The following is an 18,180-nucleotide window of genomic DNA, read 5'->3' on the forward strand; positions in this document are numbered from 1 at the left end:
AAGATTCCTGGGGGAAAGTGGACACACTACAGGCCAGCGCAGAGGGGTCGTGACCTGCCCAAAGTCACCCAGGACACCTCCAAAGGGACCCCAGTGCTCCATCCGTCCGGGGCGCAGAGGAGGTGGTGACTTATCGCAGGCCTCCCGGTCCCTGATGTGGCTGAAGTGGCTTCTCCTGCTGCAGTGGGAGGGCAGGGGGTGGGGTGCCAGGCTGGGAGTGGCACCCAGACCCAGGAGGCCGGGTCTGGAAGACCCCTGTGAAAGCGGCAGGGGGCTGGGGGGTTTCTGGGCTGCGCAGAGAGATGTCGGCGAGGCAGGAGGAGCAGCCTGAGGTCCCTGCCCCCTGGGCCTGGGGCTGCCAACAGTGAGAAGAAGCTGGGGGGGGGGGCTGTGAAGAAGGGGCGCAGAGGGGTGGCAGAGGGTGGGACAGCAGGGACAAAGGAAGGGTCTCAGGCTAGGATGGGGCTGGGCTACTACACGGCGGACTCCAGGAAGCCAGGCCTCTACTGGCCACTACTGTGTCTGTCCCCCCTGTGCAGTGCCAGGTGCAGGTCGGTGGCCGACACAGAAGCCCTGGACGGTCTCTCTTTCTTCCGCAGGCTCCGCATGGCTCGGGAGGCGCCCTAGTCCCGGAAGGATCGGAGCAGCTCCTCCTCGACCCTCCTGCCGTCTGCCTGGGGACCATGGCGCAGCGCGCTGCCTGCTGATCGGCCGGCCGTGGGCGGGGCCGGGCTGCTGTCCATGCCTCGGCGCCGACGCCGCGTCCCCCAGCAGCCGCACGGCCCCGAGGCTGGGCGGCCATCAGAGCCGCGGGCCGGTCGGGTGCCCCGTCGGGGGCGGCGTCCCGGCGGCCACGCGGAGGCCACCATGTGACGCGGCGCCCCTTGGTCCTACGACCGAGCCTGGCGCCTGCTGCCCCCGTCCATGCTCCCGGGCCGGCCCCGCGCAGCCAAGCATGAGGCCGCGGCCCGACGGTAGGGCGCTCCGGGCCGGGGCCGCGCTGTCGCCCGCGCTGCTGCTGCTGCTGCCTCTGCTGGGTCGCCTGTGGGCGGCGGGCAGCCCCGCGCCGTCGTCGGCGCCCGGGGCTCGGCAGGAGGCCGCGCAGGCCGGCCGCGTGAAGCGCGGCTGGGTGTGGAACCAGTTCTTCGTGGTGGAGGAGTACACCGGCACGGAGCCCCTGTACGTGGGCAAGGTAAAGTGGGGCCCGGCCCCGGCCTCCCTAGGCCCTCAGCACCCCTCCTTTCAGGGTGGCCCGCCTGGCCACCACCGGGTCATGAAGCCCCCTCCTCCACCGCCCCAGCGCCCGGCTCTCAGCCCTGTCCCTCTGTCATCCCCTAGGAGAGGGAACAGTGAGGGGTAAAGCCAGCCCATCTGCCCCCGTGCCAGGGGAATGTAGAAACAAGTTTGCAGATGGCCTCATGTCACAGGCATGCTCGGGTCACTTGGCCTAAAAGGCTTCGATGGCTTCCATCCACCTGGGGTCAGCCCAAGTTCCGTCCATTGGCTATAGAGATCCCTTCTCCTGCAGCCCCCTCCTGCCCCACCAGGGTCTGGGGCCCTCTGAAAGCCCCCACCAGCGCCCTGGCTCCTTCCGGCCACACCCCACTGCTCCTTGCTGTCCTCCTCCAGAGCCCCTCCTGCGAGAAGCCCCCCTGACCAGCCAGCTCAGGCCAGGTCCTCACTCCCTGCCTTTCAAGGTCCCTGTGTCTCTCCTCATCCCACCTTAATTATGCATGTGTTTGCTTGATGGTGCAATTAATGTGCTTCTTTCCTATCAAGCCATGTTTGTTTTGCTCACCTTTAGATCCCCAGTGCACAGACATTAGCTCACCAACTGCTCATTAAAGGAATGAATGAATGAAGCTACCTTCTCGCGCCCTGGGTGTGCTTGCGCCCCTGGCTGAAGGTCTGTGCCCTGGGAATGTAAAGGACTGAGAAGGACTGTCATTCATTCATTCAGTCCTCCTGGGGCTCAGCTATGATGTCGGGGAGGCAAAGGTGCGTAAGATCCAATCTCTGCCATTTGGGGCTCCCCAAAGTGATGGCGACACCCTGGTAGATAAAAAGTCTCACGAGCCAGCACCCGGCACTGATTAGGCACTCATAAACGGTCTCCATTGCCTGGGTTTTGTGGTATGAGTAGGAGTTCCGCAGGTTGATGGGGAAGAGGGTGGAGCCTGCGAGGCCTGAGGGAGCCTGGCCCGTTCAGCCATCGGTCTGCAGTGAGGTGTCGAAGTGACAGTGGCTGTGACCGCAGGGGGGAAGCAGGGCAGTGCCCAGGGACAGTTCTCTGGCTTTTGTGAAGACCAGGTGGCCTCCCAGGAAGTGGTGGTGGCCGTGGGACAGGACTGAGGTTTCCAGGTGGGGCGTTTCTAAGGCTCAGGAGTCAGCTCTGTGACAGACGCAGGAGAGCCTCGGGTCAGCCTGCAGGTCTGCCTCCGGGAAAGCTAGCTCTGCTCTGGGTCTAGACACCCTGGTCCCCGTCCTCGGCTCCTTTCCTCTCCCACCTGTGGCTGCAGTTGACCCTCAACATGGAGCAGAGAGCTTCAGCAGGTCCCCGCCTGCTGCTCCAGATCACCCAGCAGCCGAGTGACAGAGCCCGGGACTGTGGACCCCCAGCAGGGCCGGGGCAGGGAGGGAGGGGCCTGTGCCCACTGCAAGCCAGGCGAGCGCTCAGATCACGGGCTTCGGGGGCAGACACCCCTGGAGGAGGCTGGGTTCTGCTGCCCCCATTCCTGTGTGACCTTGAGCAAGTTACTGCACCTTGCTGACACTGTCTCTCCCTCTGTGGAAGGGGGGCTCCGGGGGTCACCTCCTGAGGTTGCTGAGGATGAAAAGAGACCTGAGCCAGAGAGCGCCGAGCCTCGGGCTGGCTTGGGTCGTCATCGTTATTTTTTAATATTCACCTACAAAGCACTGAACCCTTGAGCTGCAGGTGGGAGTCGGTACTCCCTTTGGGGGCCAGGAAGCTGAGGGCAGAGGGCGGAGCCCCGCAGCAGGCAAGTGGCCCTCTAGCATCTGCAGCTGCGTGAGCTGGGGTTTCCGAGTCGCAGGTGAGAAGCAGCCACCCATGGCCTGACCGTCCAGACCTGGCCAAGACTTCCAGGCCTGGCCAAAGGCCTGCGGTCCAGGGAGACCCCAGAGAGACTGGAAAGGACCTCACACACCTGCCCAAATGTCAGAGGAGGGGGCCGGGTCTGCAAGGTGCCTCCCCCACGTCCTGATGAATGAGAGACCCGCTGCCCGCCCCTGGCCTGTAGCCTCTCAGCAGCTCGAATGAGTCTGCTGACCGCGGAGGGAGGGTCCGCATAAGAGGGGAAACCAAGGCTCCGGGCTGGGGCGCCTCATGCCAAGGCCACACAGCAACAGGGCGGCAGAATCGACCATAAACAGGTGCCCTGAGCCCGCTCCGTCCCACTCCATTTCCAGCCCCTATGAAGCCAGGGCCTTGCCTTGCCTTAGCACAACCTCTGATGTCCCCACTGCTGTCCGGCCCCTCCTCCTCCTCCTCTTCCCCTGGAGCCGCATTCTCCAGGCTCAAGGCCACTTCCAGGTGCTCACACCCAGGGTGCACCTTCCCAGGCCCTGAGCAGCCTGGTGGTGGCTGGGGGCTGACGGCTCCACCCCCAGGCCCAGGCCCCAGCTCTGCTGCTCCTGATCTCTCTCTGGCCATGTGCTTAACCTCTCTGAGCCTCAGTTTCCTTTTCTGTTGAGTGAGCCTGTTGCCAAGAGCTCCTCAGAAGGCGCTGGCGGGAGAGCAACCAAGCGAGCGCCCATCACAAACCCAGGAGAGCCCGTCCTGCCCTGCGCCTGCTGATGGTTTTCATCCTTCAAGTCCCACCCAGATATTTCCAGCCCCCTCAGCACAGCTTCCACGAGCCCAGCCCCAAGCCCAGAGACTTCTTGGCACCTCGACGTCCGAGAGTCTCACACTAATTGCAGGAGGTGGTTATTAGCCCACCCTCCACCTGAGGGTGTGAACTTGGGCTTTTACAAATCCACCTGGCCCCTTTCTGGGCAGCCGAGCTCAGGTGCGTACAAGGGCCTGTGTGTGCACACGTGTGCACCACGCACACTCGTGCCGTGTGCTCCTCGCTCTTCAGGAGAAAGGACTTCTCCATGGTTTCAGTGAATTCACTGTTTCCTGTCCCCCCCACCCCAGGGAGCCGCTCCGAGCACCGTCCTTGTTGAATTCCAAAGGTAGCTTAGCAACAGAGCCCTGCGGAGTGAACCCGGCCCAACGGTAACCTATTTTACCAACGCCTCCTCCATCCATCAGTCACCAGCCGGCTCCTGTCGGCACCCACAGGAGCCACTGGCCCTCGGCGCTGATTGTCACGGAGGCCGGCAGACAGCCCCCTCCCAAGCCCTGCCCGAGGGCTTCCCCTGCACCCCCCCACCTGCTCGCAAGACCACCCCCAGCAACCTGGCAGCATTCCCACCAAGCCTGGGCTCGCTCTAATCCCCTTCCAAACTGTAATTTCCCCGGAGGCTTCTGTTAGCTGCCTGTGGATTTTGTAGGATTTTTAATTTTTTGAAAAAGATAGAATTATGGGGTCAGCACTTATGACCAACTCCTGTGGGCGGCGAGATCTATTTTAGATATACGGCAGGATTAAAGTGGGGAGGAGAGCAGGTTTAATTAAGTTGCTAATATTTAAAGAAAATTGATGGACTCCCGGTTTACGAGGAGCGCCCCTGTGAGCAGGCCCCCGAGATCCGGGAGGCGTTTTGCGTGATTCGCTTTCCGTTTGAGTCCCGGACTCGTTTTATTTGCGTAGCCGCACTGTCCGTTTAATTGTCTTTAATAAGGAAAACGTACCTCTGCTCGCATTTAATTTTGATTTAATTAGGAGGGAGTAATTAATGGCCTCGTAAATCCCGTGTTTCAGCCCCCCTGGGGTTGGAAACCATCACCCTTGTGTTTTTCCTGGTGTTTATGATGGAAGGCCGCCCTGGGGGGATTTCTCTCTCCTCTGGGGCCGGCCTTGCAGGATGCACTGTTGAGAATCCTGGGTGCGCAGTCAGATGGCCTCAGGCTGCCTTTAACAAAAGCTGTGTGGCTTGAGGTAAGATTTGGACCCTCTCTGGGCTTCAGTTTGCCCATCTGTATAATGGGGAGAGAATAGTCTCTGACTCACAGAATCATTATGAGACATCCCTGGGATGATGGTAGGGTCTGGAACTGTGCCTGGATCATAACAGGTGTCCAGTAACTGTCCTTCCTGGTCTAGATCCAGTGTGCCTGGACTGAACAGTGACTGGGTCCTCCCGAGGTCAGCTGTGTGTCATTTCTCCTTTATCCCACGGGTTGCCCTGCGCTGGGAGATAGGAAGAGCCATGTGCCCTGCTGTCAAGGAGCCTGCAGTCTCACGCTGATCTGTGCACACACACAGGTGTACAAGTACACACACACACACACACACACACACACACGCGCGCGCGCTCAACCCGCCCATGCCCCTGGGTTTCTCTGCTGTCATTGCCAAGGTCCCTGGTAGGTGCCGGGTGTGGGGAGCTCAGACACAGAGGAATGGAAATCAGACCCTGCCCCCCGACGGCAGCTGGGGACAGAAGTACACAGAGATGTCCCAGGGAGTGTGGAACAGAGAGGCGTGTGCATGGGAGTGCAGGGCACTCGGGAGGGCTGCCTGGAGTAGGAGGTGCCAAGCCTGAGAAGCAAGAAGGTATTGGGGAAGAGCCAGGTCCCCAGAGAGCCAGGCTGGGAGTCCATGTTCCGTGTCAGGAGATGGGGAGGACAAAGTGGGAGGGGAAGGGGAATCTGATCTGCATTGAGCACCTACTATGTGCCAGAAGCTTCCATATACCATCTTACGAATGTTAGAATCTGTGGGGAAGCCACACCAGCCTTATTTACATTTGACAGACTGAGGTTCAGAGAAGGGCGGCCACCACGCCAGCGCCACACGACCAGTCAGTGGCCAAGCTAAAGCCAGCTCACAGCTCCTGGCACCAGAGCCCGTGAGCTTCCCTGACTTGTGATTTGAGGTCCTTTTCCAAATGGTAGAATGGAGGTCAGAGAGAAGAGGCCACCGATGACCAAGCCTGCTGGGTGCAAGGCCAAAGGCTGGTATCCAGACTGGCCACTCCCCAGGCCCCAGCCCCACGCCTTCCCCCTCCCCCTTCCTCCTCCGCTGCAGACGGTAAGCGGCTCACGGGATTCCTGGAGGCTGCAGGGGGGTGACCGCCCTTGGGAGTCAGACAGACCCAGGCCCACTTCAGACTCTCCACCTAGAGATGGGGATGCGTTTCACACTTCCCAAAGTCAAGTTCAGTTTTTGCAGACAGCCTGAGGCAGGTCTACACATAGTAGGTGCTCAATAAGTGACAGCGCCATCTTCCACCCTCTACTCAGAGCTGAGGGTCGGGGGCAGAGTCAGATGCTCCCTTTCTGCTCTGGAACCAGGATCCCGCCCCACCCACATCCACAACTCCAGACTCTTAGCTCCTACCCGTGCCCGTGGGCCCTGCTGACTCTGCAGTCCCCAGAGAGCAGCCACGGGCCGGCCTGAGCTCCTTGTCACCCTTCACAGAAGAACATCGATGACGTCACCTCTGGGTTCCACTCCCTCCTGCCCGCTCCTCCCTGATCAGTGATTCCTGTCCAAGGCCTGAGTTAAAATGTCCAGGCTCCAGGCGGCGGGAGGGAAGGCCACTTGCAGAGAGCTTGGGTCATTGCCAGCAGGCTCTCCGTTGATCCCCACCGACCTGTGCCGGGGGGGCTCCATCTGATTTCTGAGGTGGGAAAACAGAGCTCGGAGAGGGGAAGTGACCAAGTCCCCGGCCAGGACATGGGTGAGCCTCAGAGCTGGCCCCTGGCTTCCCACACTGAGCCCCGTGGGGAGCGGACTTTCCCTCTCCGTCTTGGTTTCCTCATCTGAGAAAGGGGACGAGGAATGTGTCCCTTCATGTCCCCACGTGGCACGGAGGCCGCCTCGGTGCTCAGAAACGTTCGCTGATTCAATCGGCAGATAACGGGGGAAGGGGGAAGGTACCCCAAGAGGGAAGAAGTCCACCCCTACCGCTGCATGTCCCCGGGCAAAGGGGCCAGAAGAGCCACCAGGAGACAGGACCCGTCCCGGGCAGTGCCAGTGATTCAGGGCCCACGTCCTGAGATGATTTTATTGGGGGCATTAAAGTGAATTATGAGGTTTTTACAATCCAGCCACTTATGAGAAATCTATTAACAGTAACTGGACAGGAAGAAGGCTTCTCGGCGGAGCCCAGGACGGGCATTAATGGGGGCAATCTATAACAGGATGGGGACCCGGGAAGGTTCCACCCGACGCCTCCATTTACTCCCCGCAATTTCTGCTGAGAATCAGCAGACTCGCCAAAAAAGAGAGAGATGCCCATTAATCGGCTAATGAAATATGAAAATGTTTATGGGCCATTCAATCTTCCAAATGGCACTTCTATAATCCACCTTTCAGACACCACGTTCTACCAGCAGAATTTACACCCGGGCTCCTCCCGCGTGGCGGGGTGGCCTTCCCTCCCTCTCCCTGACGTGAGTGATGAATTCATTGGCTCCCGTCTCCCTGCCGAGGGGGCCGGGGTCCACGGCAGCCCACGCTGAAAAGGACTTTAGGGACCGTCATTACCGTTCATTACCCCACCTCCGTGGATGCTTAGAGGGAGCCAGGACCCGTCCAAAGTCCCCAGCTTCCTGAGATGGATTCTCCCCTGCTCAGGGCTGCCTGGGAGGGTTGGGCACTGGAGGGTCGAGTCTTGGGTGTTTCTCTTTGCGAGAAAACAGACTTGCTGGCTCCTCCCCCAAGAGATCTCCATGCTTTAAAAGCCGCCTGAGCGCTGGAGCCTAGCAGGACAGAGCCAGTTACAGACAGAGACGGTTTGGTGATCATATCCTAGTCACGCCGGCTGTCATTTATTGGACACTTACCATGATCTTCAGCTGGCACAGACAGGTCTAGTGGTACCAGTGGTTACGATAGTGCAAGACCCTCCACACCCACGGCCAGTAGCCCACCTCCTCCTCCACCCCTGCTCTCTGCCCCTCAGACGTCCCCCGGTTCCGGCCACCACAGAGCTCCTGCCTGGCCCAGCAGGATTCCGCTGCAGGCCACTCCACAGGCAGGGTCCCCACCACGCCCATTGTTAGATACTGTGCATGTCGCTGGTGCTGGGCAGCTGCGAAGGGCCTCAGGGACTCTCCTCTCAGTGGACCTTCAACTCCTGCTACTTGATGGCTGGAGTTACAGATGAAGAAGCAGCTCAAGAGAAGTGTGACTTGTCAGAGGACACACGGGACAATGACACGGGAGCCAAGGCGTGCCCAGGCCGCACCCCTCTTCCTCCCTGGGGGCTCCTCTGCAGAGGCTTTAGGGTAGAGCAGAAGAGCCCAGCAGGGAGTCAGGCTGCTCGTTGGTGGTCCAACATGAAGCACCTCACCCCACTTCTCCGATCCTCAGTAGGAAAAAGTAATAATAACAAGGAGCAAGGCCGACTCTAGCAGGGTTTACTTCCTAAAGTGCTGAATGAGGTGAGGGCACAGGCCTCCTGGCACCCTGCCCAGCACGCAGCAGGTGCTCCTGCGCTTGTGTCCCCTTCCCTCCCTCTCCCTTCACTCCCGTCCCCTCCATGTGCCAAGGCCCGAGACTGCTTCTCCTTGTGCTGGCTGAGAGGCATGTGATGCACGCTCACCTGAAGCCTTGGGGAGTCGGGCCTGTGACCCAGGGTGAGCTCATGCTCCAGCAGCTCGGCTGCACGTTGGACATGCAAACCCAGAGGCTCTGCCCTGGACTATGGAGTCCAAAGCTGCATTTTAGTGAGACGCCCAGGTGATCAGGCTGCACAGTGAGGGCTGAGAAGCCCTGGCTACCCTGATCTTGGAAGATTGATCGTGGTAATGTAGCTTGATGTGGAGAGATCTGGGAAGTGGACAGCTCTGGCTTTGGAGCCGAGCCTTGCAGGGCCAGTGGATTTTCAGTAGGCAGAGAGATAATAAGGCTGAGGGCTCAAGGTCGGAGCCCAAGGGCTCTACAAGCTGCAAGGAAGCATCTCTGGACTTCTTTATATAGGACAGGGAGCCACGGGAGGGTTGGGAGCCAGGAAGGATGTGTTCAGACCACCCTCTGAGGCCGAGAGCGCCGGCCCAGGGAGGGCGGGCTGCAGGTCAGGACCGCAGCAGGCGGAGCCCCAGAGGGCTGCTGAGCACCCCAGGCCGGAGACAGGCTCAGATGGCTCTGGGCCACAGGGCCCAAGGTGAAGGTGCAGGTGTGTTGAAGGAGAGGTGCACAGGAATGGGCCCCCGGGCCGGGGTGGGCGGCCCAGAGGAGCCCCCTCCCCGCCCTCACTCCTCCGCCCTCCTCCCGCCCCCCCAGATCCACTCGGACTCCGATGAGGGTGACGGTGCCATCAAGTACACCATCTCAGGAGAGGGCGCTGGGACCATCTTCCTGATCGACGAGCTGACGGGCGACATCCACGCCATGGAGCGCCTGGACCGGGAGCAGAAGACCTTCTACACGCTGCGGGCCCAGGCGCGCGACCGCGCCACCAACCGCCTGCTGGAGCCCGAGTCGGAGTTCATCATCAAGGTGCAGGACATCAACGACAGCGAGCCCCGCTTCCTGCACGGCCCCTACATCGGCAGTGTGGCCGAGCTCTCGCCCACAGGTGCGCCGCGGGAGCCGGGTTCCAGGGGGAGAAGGGTGACGCGTCTACGGGGTGCTGCCAGGTCCTGGGAGGGGCAGGAGGGACAGGGACTGCTGCTCGGGGCACCCGGTGCAGATGTGAGCAGGTCGGAGGGGCACACCTGTGACCTCAGCCACACCACGCTCACAGCCTGCACATGGACTCGGTGACACACTCAGGCATACACTGTCACCAGTCCCAGGCACAGACACAGCAGCACACCCGGGTGCCACCCAGCCCCACGCACGAGCTCAGCTGTGCCCCTGTGAGGACCCCGCTCCCAGGCTGCCCCCGCACAGGCAGCATAGGACAGGGCCACACGCCAACCCTCAGGGAGGCTCAGCTGCAGCCAGATGCAGCACAGCCCTTGGCCACAGCCCCCAGGTTGCCACCCCATCTCCAGGCACAAGTACACAGGGACACCTGCCACCCGCCGCAGCCACAGCAGGTCACAGTGGACCAGGACCCAGCCACACACCCGGACTCCACCTGGCACCTGGACCTGGCCACACTGGGCCCCTCGTAGGGAACAGCCCTCGGGCAGACAGAGCCTCTGGGCAGACTCCGCTGCCTACGGGACCCAGGCACAAGCCCAGGCAGCCATCGCCACGCCGGTGGCCTGTCCCCGTCCACAGGCGGGTCCCTGTCTCTGTGGGGCTGTGTGCGAGGCTGTGGCTCTGTGCAGGGGCCCAGCCCCTCCTGGGCACAGGCCTCTTGGCTCACCTCCCAGGAGGTGGGTCCAACTGGCCAACAGCTGGGGACCCAGGCCCACGCAGAGAGGCCGAGGCCCCAACACAGAACAGTGGCATGTCCCCGGGGTGGCTGCCAGCAGCCAGGGAGCTGCACACAGTCAGGTGCACAGAGAGGGCAGCAAACAGTGAAAGGCACACCTACAGGAAGACATCGGGCACAGCCAGGCTCAGAGCAGGACACTGAGGCTGAAGTCTGGAGGACCCTGTGGGGTCCCCAGACTGTTGTCTGCCATCAAAGCACCACAGAGCCCAGGCTCCCGAGGAACTGGAGTCACAGGGTGAGGGCACAGCCAGTACCCGCTGCACCCCTTCCCCAACCTCGTTAGCCACTGAGAGCCAGCTAGAAGGGAGCAGCACCAGGGTCCCCGACCACACTCCACGGCCAGCTCCCCACAGCCACGGGCTCCGTGCCGTCTCCACACCTCCCCGAGGCCGGGGTCCTGGGGTTCACAAAGCCTGGGTCAGAGGCCGAGGGTCCTGGGGTTCACAAAGCCTGGGTCAGAGGCCGGGGGTCCTGGGGTTCTTGGAGGGAGCATAATCTCTGATCTAAGGATGGGGGGAGCATTTTCTGTGGTCAAAGGACGGGGAACAGCAAGGGTGTGAATGGGCTGTGGGCCTCGAGGGGACACGTGGGGCTGACACACACGTGCATCCCACACCTGTGGGCACATGCTGGCCAGTGAGGGGCACTCAGGCCTGTGCACGCTCGAGACCTGCCGTGGTCTGTGGGAACAGTTCCTTCATGCGTTCATGTAACAGATATTTGTTGAGTACCTACTGTGTGCTAGACACTGGGGACGCAGCAGTGAAAAGGCAGACAGCATCCTGTGACCAGATCCCAGGCAGGATGACCACGGCCACGGTTTGTCTTTCACGCTGAGCCACCGGGGGTCCGCGGAGGCTTCATTTAGAAGAAGGACAGGATCTGGCTGAGTTTAACGGGATCTCGTGGCGGTTCTATGACGCGCAGGTGGCAAAGGCAGGAGCCCGTGGCCCCTGGAGGGGGACATTGCAGTTACCTGGCTGGGGACCCGGCGGTGCCTTGGAACAAGACGGTGGCAGTGGAGGTGCTGAAATGGGGTCGACTTGGGGTCTGTTGTAAAGTAGAGCTAATGCGTTTGCTAAGATTAGGGGTGGGGGTGGGAGACAGGGAAGGGTGCTGTGGGATTCCGGCCTGAGTGGCTGAGTGGACGGGTGTCCATTCCCTGAGCTGGAGGAGCAGCTGGGGGAGAAGGAGGGGGAGCCGCGTCGGTTTCCGCAATGTGCCGAGTTCCGGGTGCTCCTGAGGCAGCCGGTGGAGGGAGAGGTTTGGAACGGCCATTGAGCAAACAGGTCCCCCAGAGCCTGGGCTGGGAGATGCGTTTGGCAGTTGTCGGGGGCAAAGGCCCATTGGACTTCAGAGCCTGGTAGGAACTTGGAGGCTAATTTTGTCCCTAGGGAACTGGGGCTCAGAGAGATGGAGACTTGCCCAAGGTCACCACAAGCCAGGGCCGCTGCAGTCCCTGACTGCCCGGGTCCCCAGCCCCACCCCACCCACTGTTCCTCGGGCCTAAGAAGCCAGGTCCCGGCTGCCCGTGCTCCAGATTCACCTGCACATCTGCGCATGGAACGCACCAGAAAGACAGGAGGAGGGCCGGGTCCGAGGGGCCCGGAGCTGCACCTTAGACAGCTCCCCCGCCCCCCCGCAGGCTCTCGGCCTCCTCTACGCAGCACCAGGGCCAGGTCTGACTCACGTCCCCACTGAACAGCCAGCAAGGCCAGGCCCAGGGAGGAGAGACCACCCTGGTCACGGGGCACGTCTGACCGAGCCGGTTGCTGGGCTTGGCTCCCAGACTCTGAGGGGCAAAGTCCTGGTGTCACCATGAGAAAACTCAGTCCAGAGGCCAGCGATGACTCATCCAAGGCCCACAGAGCAGAAGGCAGAGCGAGCCGTGCCCAGGCTCTGGCCCACGCCCAGCCCGCCGCGCCTCCCGGTCCCAGCTCACCACTTCCCACGGCTGGGCCGGCCACTCAATTTGGACAAGCGGAGGAACCAGGAGCAGGAAGGAGGAGGCAGAAATTAAATCAGTTTGTTTTATTTGAGCAACTTTTTGAAGGAGAAGCCAACCCGACGCTGGGAGCGCGCGGAGGCTCCAGGCAGCTTTGAAAATCAGTCACCATTACTGAGCCTCCTGATCCGGGCGGGGGCGGGGGCGGGCCGACAAGCAGCAGCAGGGTTGGGCAGCCTCGGAGATCAGAGGGAGCAGGGACGCAGCTTGGGACATGAAAGGCAGCAGTGCTCGCAAATTAAACCACTCAGACTTTAAAAGGGAAGGGAAGTGTGCCGGGGGGGCCCAGAGCCGAGCTCCCGGGGAGGGGCACCCGCCATGCTGGGCCTGGTGCAGCCAGCAGATCCTGGCAGTGGAGGGCCAGCCGCCGGTGACCGCGGCTGCTCCCTGTCCTCCTCTGGGCCAGCTACCCTTCTGAGCATTAAAGGGGGTCGTTCATATCATTCACAGGTGTTTATTGAGGGCCTACTATGTGCCCGGCACTGCAGGCTCTGGGGCTCTGAGGTCTACATGCCGGAGCAGAGACAGGAAAGAAACGCATAAGCCACGAGTGCAGGGAGCAGAACAGGGAGCAGGCAGTGATCTGGGGGAGCCATCTTGTAGGTGGAAGGGTCAGGGACATGCTAAGTGGACACTCGGTCATAGACTCAAGGAAGAGAACCAAAAAGCTCTGGGAAATGGTGGTTTTCAGGCCCCACCGTGCTCCCCAGTTACCTGTAGAGCTCATGAAAGCACAGATGGCCGCCCCCCACCCCGGGGTTCATTTGTCTGTCTCTGTGGTGCCGGGACGGAACCCGGGCCCTGAGCAGGCTAGGTAAGGGCTCCCACGCTGACCTAGGCCCCCAGCTCCTGCCACTCCAGGGTCTCTGAGTCAGTAGGTCGGGACCTTTTGAAACAGTGACCAGTGCCCAGGTGGTGCTGCTGGCTTGGGGACGGCGCTTGGAGACCCACTAACTTAGAAGAATGTTCAGGGCACAGGGAACAGAAAGTGCCAAGGTCCTGAGGCACAGCTTGTTGGTCCTACCTGAGGGGTAGCAAGGACATCAGTGTGGCTGAAGAAGAGTACGGCTGCGTACCTCAGAGGAAGGACCGGAGAAGCTGGGTCACGCAAGACCAGGAGCGTGGAAGGCTCTCAGCTGTACTCGGAGTGATACAGGGAGCCCGAGGGTGAGGCCAGCCAACTTATTTTTTTTTAAAGAATGACTGGGTTGTGGTGGTGAAAACAGACTGTAGGGGGCGGGGAGGAGGGGGGGACGTGAGGAGGAACTGCCCTGCGCAGCGCGGTGGCAGGGCTGGGTGTAGGTGTGAGGAGAGGTGGGACTCAGGCGTGGAAGGGGTCTGCGGGACTGTAGGGTGGGAGGCCCGGAGACCGGCTGGTGCTGCAGTTCTGACCCCCAGAGCCGGATGGAGCTGGAGCTGCTGTGAGTGAGACAGAGACTGAGACTCGGCACTCCAGCAAGGACAAGTTTGCAAAATGAATTAAGAATTCATCCTTGGACGTGTCCAGATTGAGACATCCCCTGGAAGTCCAAGTGGAGATGTCAAGGGGACAGGTGGACCTAGGGGCCTGAGCCTCGGCAGAGCGAAGGGGCTAGAGATTCCACTCCGGAAGCCATCAGCAGAGAGAGAGGCTGGATGAAATCCATAGGGGAGTGAGCTTAATAAAGAGGAACTGGGCGGGTGATCTCTCCCTGTAGGGTCCGGGACCCCTGTCCTAGAGTGTCGCCTCTCACTAGCAGACAGAAAGGATCCCGTAGGGTCTACACTCGGTCCAACTCCACTTGCTTACTAATGCACCTGTGTACCAGACACTGTACCTGGCACTACTAGAACACAGAAGTGAGAAACCCAGTTCAAGACACGAGGATCAACCACTACATTTCTTTTTTCTGGGCAATGCAGGGGATGTAAAGAGAAGTAATATAATTAAATCCACAAATGTTTATTAAACCCATTAGATCACAAGTCCTTGGTTTTGTAGAGCTTGCAAGATGAGTCACCCAACTCAGCCAACATGGATGAGCACCTGCTTTGTACTTAGACCCAGCAAGGATAGAAAAAGAAGTAGTGGCTTTCCATTCAGTAAACACTTATTAGTGCCTACTGTGTACGTACACAGCCCTTTGCTAGGTAAGAGGGGATGCCCAGGTGAGCAAGACACTGCCCCTGACCTCAGACACGTGGCAGGTGCATTCCATCTCCTGCACCAGCTTTGATCAATTGGTAGTGACCAGGGCTGCGTTGAGGAACCCAAGACCGAGGCTCAGCAGAAATGAGCGCCCCAATGGATTAGTGGTGTCTGCTGTGAGCAGGGTGAGAAGGCAGTGGCTTGTGTGCCCTAGAATTGGCACTGCTGGGCCCCAGGACAGGGGCTCGACAGACTGGAATGGGCAGGGCCCTGTGTTCTCCGATTCTCCTGTGAGCAGCGTCTGTAATGGACGGAAAGAGCCTGTTTTGTAGTGGAGCCTGAGCTTCTTGGGACATTCACTAAATAATAGCTATCAGCCACCGCGGCTTTCACAGAGCGATTTTCCTTTATCCTCGCAATCCTGGGGAATAAGCAGGGCAGGTATTACTGTCCTCATTTTGCCAATGAGGAAATAAATGCCATGAGAGATAAAGTGACTCGTCGAAGTCTCCACGGTTAGAGCCGGAGCCACAGCAGTAGACCCAGGACCTGGATCTGAGCGTCCCTGGGCAGCATCCGTGGCTCCCCGGGGGACAGTCCTGGCCGCTACTCGCACAGGAACCTCTAGTCCAAAAGCCTCTAATCGCATTCAGTCCTCCCAGGAGCTCTTCCAGGGAAGCTGACATCCCCATTTTACAGCCAACGAAATTGAGGCTTGAGAGAGGACAGAATATGAAAGTGGGAGACTAGGAGGATGGCTAAATCCAAGGCTGCGGGGGTGAGAGGGAAGGGGAAGGCAGGAGGCACAGTGCTCCCCAAGGGAATCATTTGGGGAGGGCGGCAGCAGGCTGGGAGCCTCTGATTGTCCCATCTGCAGCCAGAGAGAGTGTGGCTCAGCAGCCCTCAGGCCCAAGCCAGGAATCAATCGCTGGCCTCTGCAGAGACGACTTCTAAAGATGTTTTTAATTAAAGTCCAGGAAGATCTATATGTGCAATATCTCCTTGCCTAGCAACGGCACTGGCTTTCACCACCCAGGTCGGGGAGGGGCCAGGAGGTCTCCGGTGGGGAGAGGTGGCAGAGGGGAGCAGAGGCCCTGGCCTTCAGGAGATGGCCCTGGGGCTCAGGTGATTTGCACAGGAAGGAGCGGTCCATGTCTCTCTCTGTCTTTCCCCATCGACAAATCATCCACCAGACATGAGCTCTGTCTTGTGCCAGGCCACGTACCCGTGGGGTGCTGGGGGCTAGGTGACAAAGCCGCCTTCAAGGGCCTAGCACAGAGTGGGTGCTCTCGAGGTGTGGGAGGAACGCACGCTCGTGAATCGTGAACACAAGTGTTTACTTACAGAAACTGGCAGAGGAGGCTTCTGAGGGGTCTTAAAATATGGCTGTCCACATAGACAAGGTCGGTGGAGTACATGGCGATGGAGCATGTGAATGTTGAGGGGACAGAGGAGCTTGTGGGTCTCACTTTGGGGTGTCAGGAGAGTCCTCTTTCTCAGGGGAATTTATCAGGTTCACACAGACACGCAGGGGCTGCCTGGGTGGGCCAGACTCTGACTGGGATCTATAAAGAAAGAAAGAGTGAGAGGAGGGTGTTGGGGAGCCTGGGCCCCTGGAGAAGGGTGTTTGCAATGTGCAGGGTCCCTCGCTCACGGTGCCTGGCCTCACTTTTCTGCTCCTTGTCCCTCCTCCTGCTGTCCCCCACCCTGCGTCACAGGTGTTTCTGTCTCTGTTCCCTTTTCTCTGCCTCTGCTTGACCTCCGTGTCTCTGCCTCTTTCTGTTGTGCTCTCTGCCCCCGTCTGGCCTGTGTCCATTGGTCCCTCATTTCTCCACCTCGAACCCACTTTCTTGCCCCTCCTCTCGGTGCTCCCCTCTCCTCTGCTGGGCTCTGGACCCACCCGTCCCTCTCCGTCCTGCAGCCTGGCCTCCTGTGGGGCGGCCTCCCTGCCTCCCCTGTGTGTTATTCATCTACAGTGAGCTGCCCTGTGTGGGTGGCCGGCAGCAAGGTCAAGAGCGGCCCAGGGAGCCAGCGTTGTGAGCCGTGATCCAGAGGGAGCTGGGGGGAGCTGGGGAGGGGTTTGTTTCCTGTGTGATCTGAGCGTCCCTGGACTCGACAAGTGGTTTTTAATTTTTAATAGAAAGCGTTCCGTGCAGTGCTGCCAGCAGCAGGGGGCGGGACTCTTTTTTTTTTTTTTAACAAATGTTTGAGAAGCTAAATGTGAGCCTGGGGTGTCCCCGGGCCCAGCAGGGTAGCAGAGGAGGTAGGGAAGAAGCCGGGTGGTAATAATCACAAACATCTTCAGAATAATGACACCGTCATTGAGGACCGGGTTCTTTTCCGGAGTGCTTCATTTCTGCCTTCTCATCAAGGGGTCTCCCACACCCAGGGTTCAGGGGGACAAGGTGTGATCTCCATTTTACAGAAGGGGGACCGGGTCCCCGTCAGCCGGCCAGCTCAGTGGTTTTCCTGCAGCCACGCACAGAGCTGGGGACAGGGCTGCAGTGAGAACCTGTATGCCATCCCCGAGCTCCACTCCACGCAGGGCCACCCACTCCTGGAGCCCGCTGGGGCCTCGGTTGCACCCCCACCCCCACAGCAAGTGTTAAGGGACAAAGCAGGACACAGGTTCCAGTTCCACCCGGGATGGACCATGTGAGAGCTCCCCAGACACCATGAGAAATCGGCCACCCCCTGCCTCCCTCCGGGTGCTGGTGCCCAGGGGAGCCTACACAGGGCCCGGGACCTGGCACCAGCTGCTTCCTGACTACACAGAGGAGGGAAGGAGTGAGCTCCTGTGGGCACCCACTGCCCCCCAGCCTTACCAGCCTCTTGGATCCATCACCTCTCACCCTGCGAGCATCTCAGAGATACAGGTGGGACCTTCTAATAGCGCAGGTGAGGAAACAGGCCAGACAGGGAAAGACTTGGCTGAGGGCGGGGCGTGAGGACAGGGTGGGATTTGAACCCAGGACCCTGAGGCCAAAGCTCACCCATTCTCCTTGGAGGTGTGAGGAGCGTCTTCTCTCAGGACTGTGACTTCTCCACAGGAGCTGATAAAAATGCCCTCCGCAGGCTCCACCCCAAGAGCCCTGTTTAGCTGGTCTAGGACGGGGTTCAGCATCAGTTTTATTTTAAAACTCCCAAGAGCTTTCTCTGAAGGTAGCCAGGGTGAGAGCCGTGGGCTCTGTGCCCTCGAGGACCTGCCTGTCCATATTTAACATTCTCATGAACCCCTGAGCCCCGAGATCCTGTTTACCCAAGAATCCCCTGGGCAGCCTTCCTGTCCCCATCCAGCCTGGACTTAGGCTCTCAAGCACCATTTCCCAGGAAGGGCTGGTGGGCAGAACCATGGACAGTGCCCTGCTTGTCCCAGCCACCCCAATCCACTCCTGGAAGTCTGGGCTTGGACCGGCTGCCCAAGACTCCCGCCCTTCCTCTCCTCTCCCCGCCTTCTCCTTTCTCTGAGTTTTCCCTCTCTCGTTCGCCATCTACTTCGACTCCAGTTGACCCCCTCTTGCCTTTAAGGCAGGATCCAGGTGAGTCTGGACATCAGATCCACCTGCGCTTGAAT

The 18,180-nt window shown here is 60.0% G+C and overlaps 1 protein-coding gene across 1 annotated transcript in view; it reads left to right on the forward strand.

The window, feature by feature from the left end:
• Positions 1 to 955: 955 nt before the first annotated feature.
• LOC113196424 (cadherin-22) overlaps positions 956 to 18,180 on the forward strand; it is a gene marked incomplete at its 3' end in the record, with an annotated part of 34,672 nt that continues 17,447 nt past the window's right edge. Inside the window, exons 1-2 of the mRNA XM_077794547.1 lie at positions 956 to 1,192; positions 9,366 to 9,660. Coding sequence (XP_077650673.1) covers positions 956 to 1,192; positions 9,366 to 9,660 — 532 coding nt within the window. The remainder of the gene's footprint in view (positions 1,193 to 9,365; positions 9,661 to 18,180) is intronic.

Source organism: Urocitellus parryii, unplaced genomic scaffold (genome assembly GCF_045843805.1).
Source record: "Urocitellus parryii isolate mUroPar1 unplaced genomic scaffold, mUroPar1.hap1 Scaffold_2450, whole genome shotgun sequence".
In the NCBI taxonomy this organism is placed as follows: domain Eukaryota; kingdom Metazoa; phylum Chordata; class Mammalia; order Rodentia; family Sciuridae; genus Urocitellus; species Urocitellus parryii.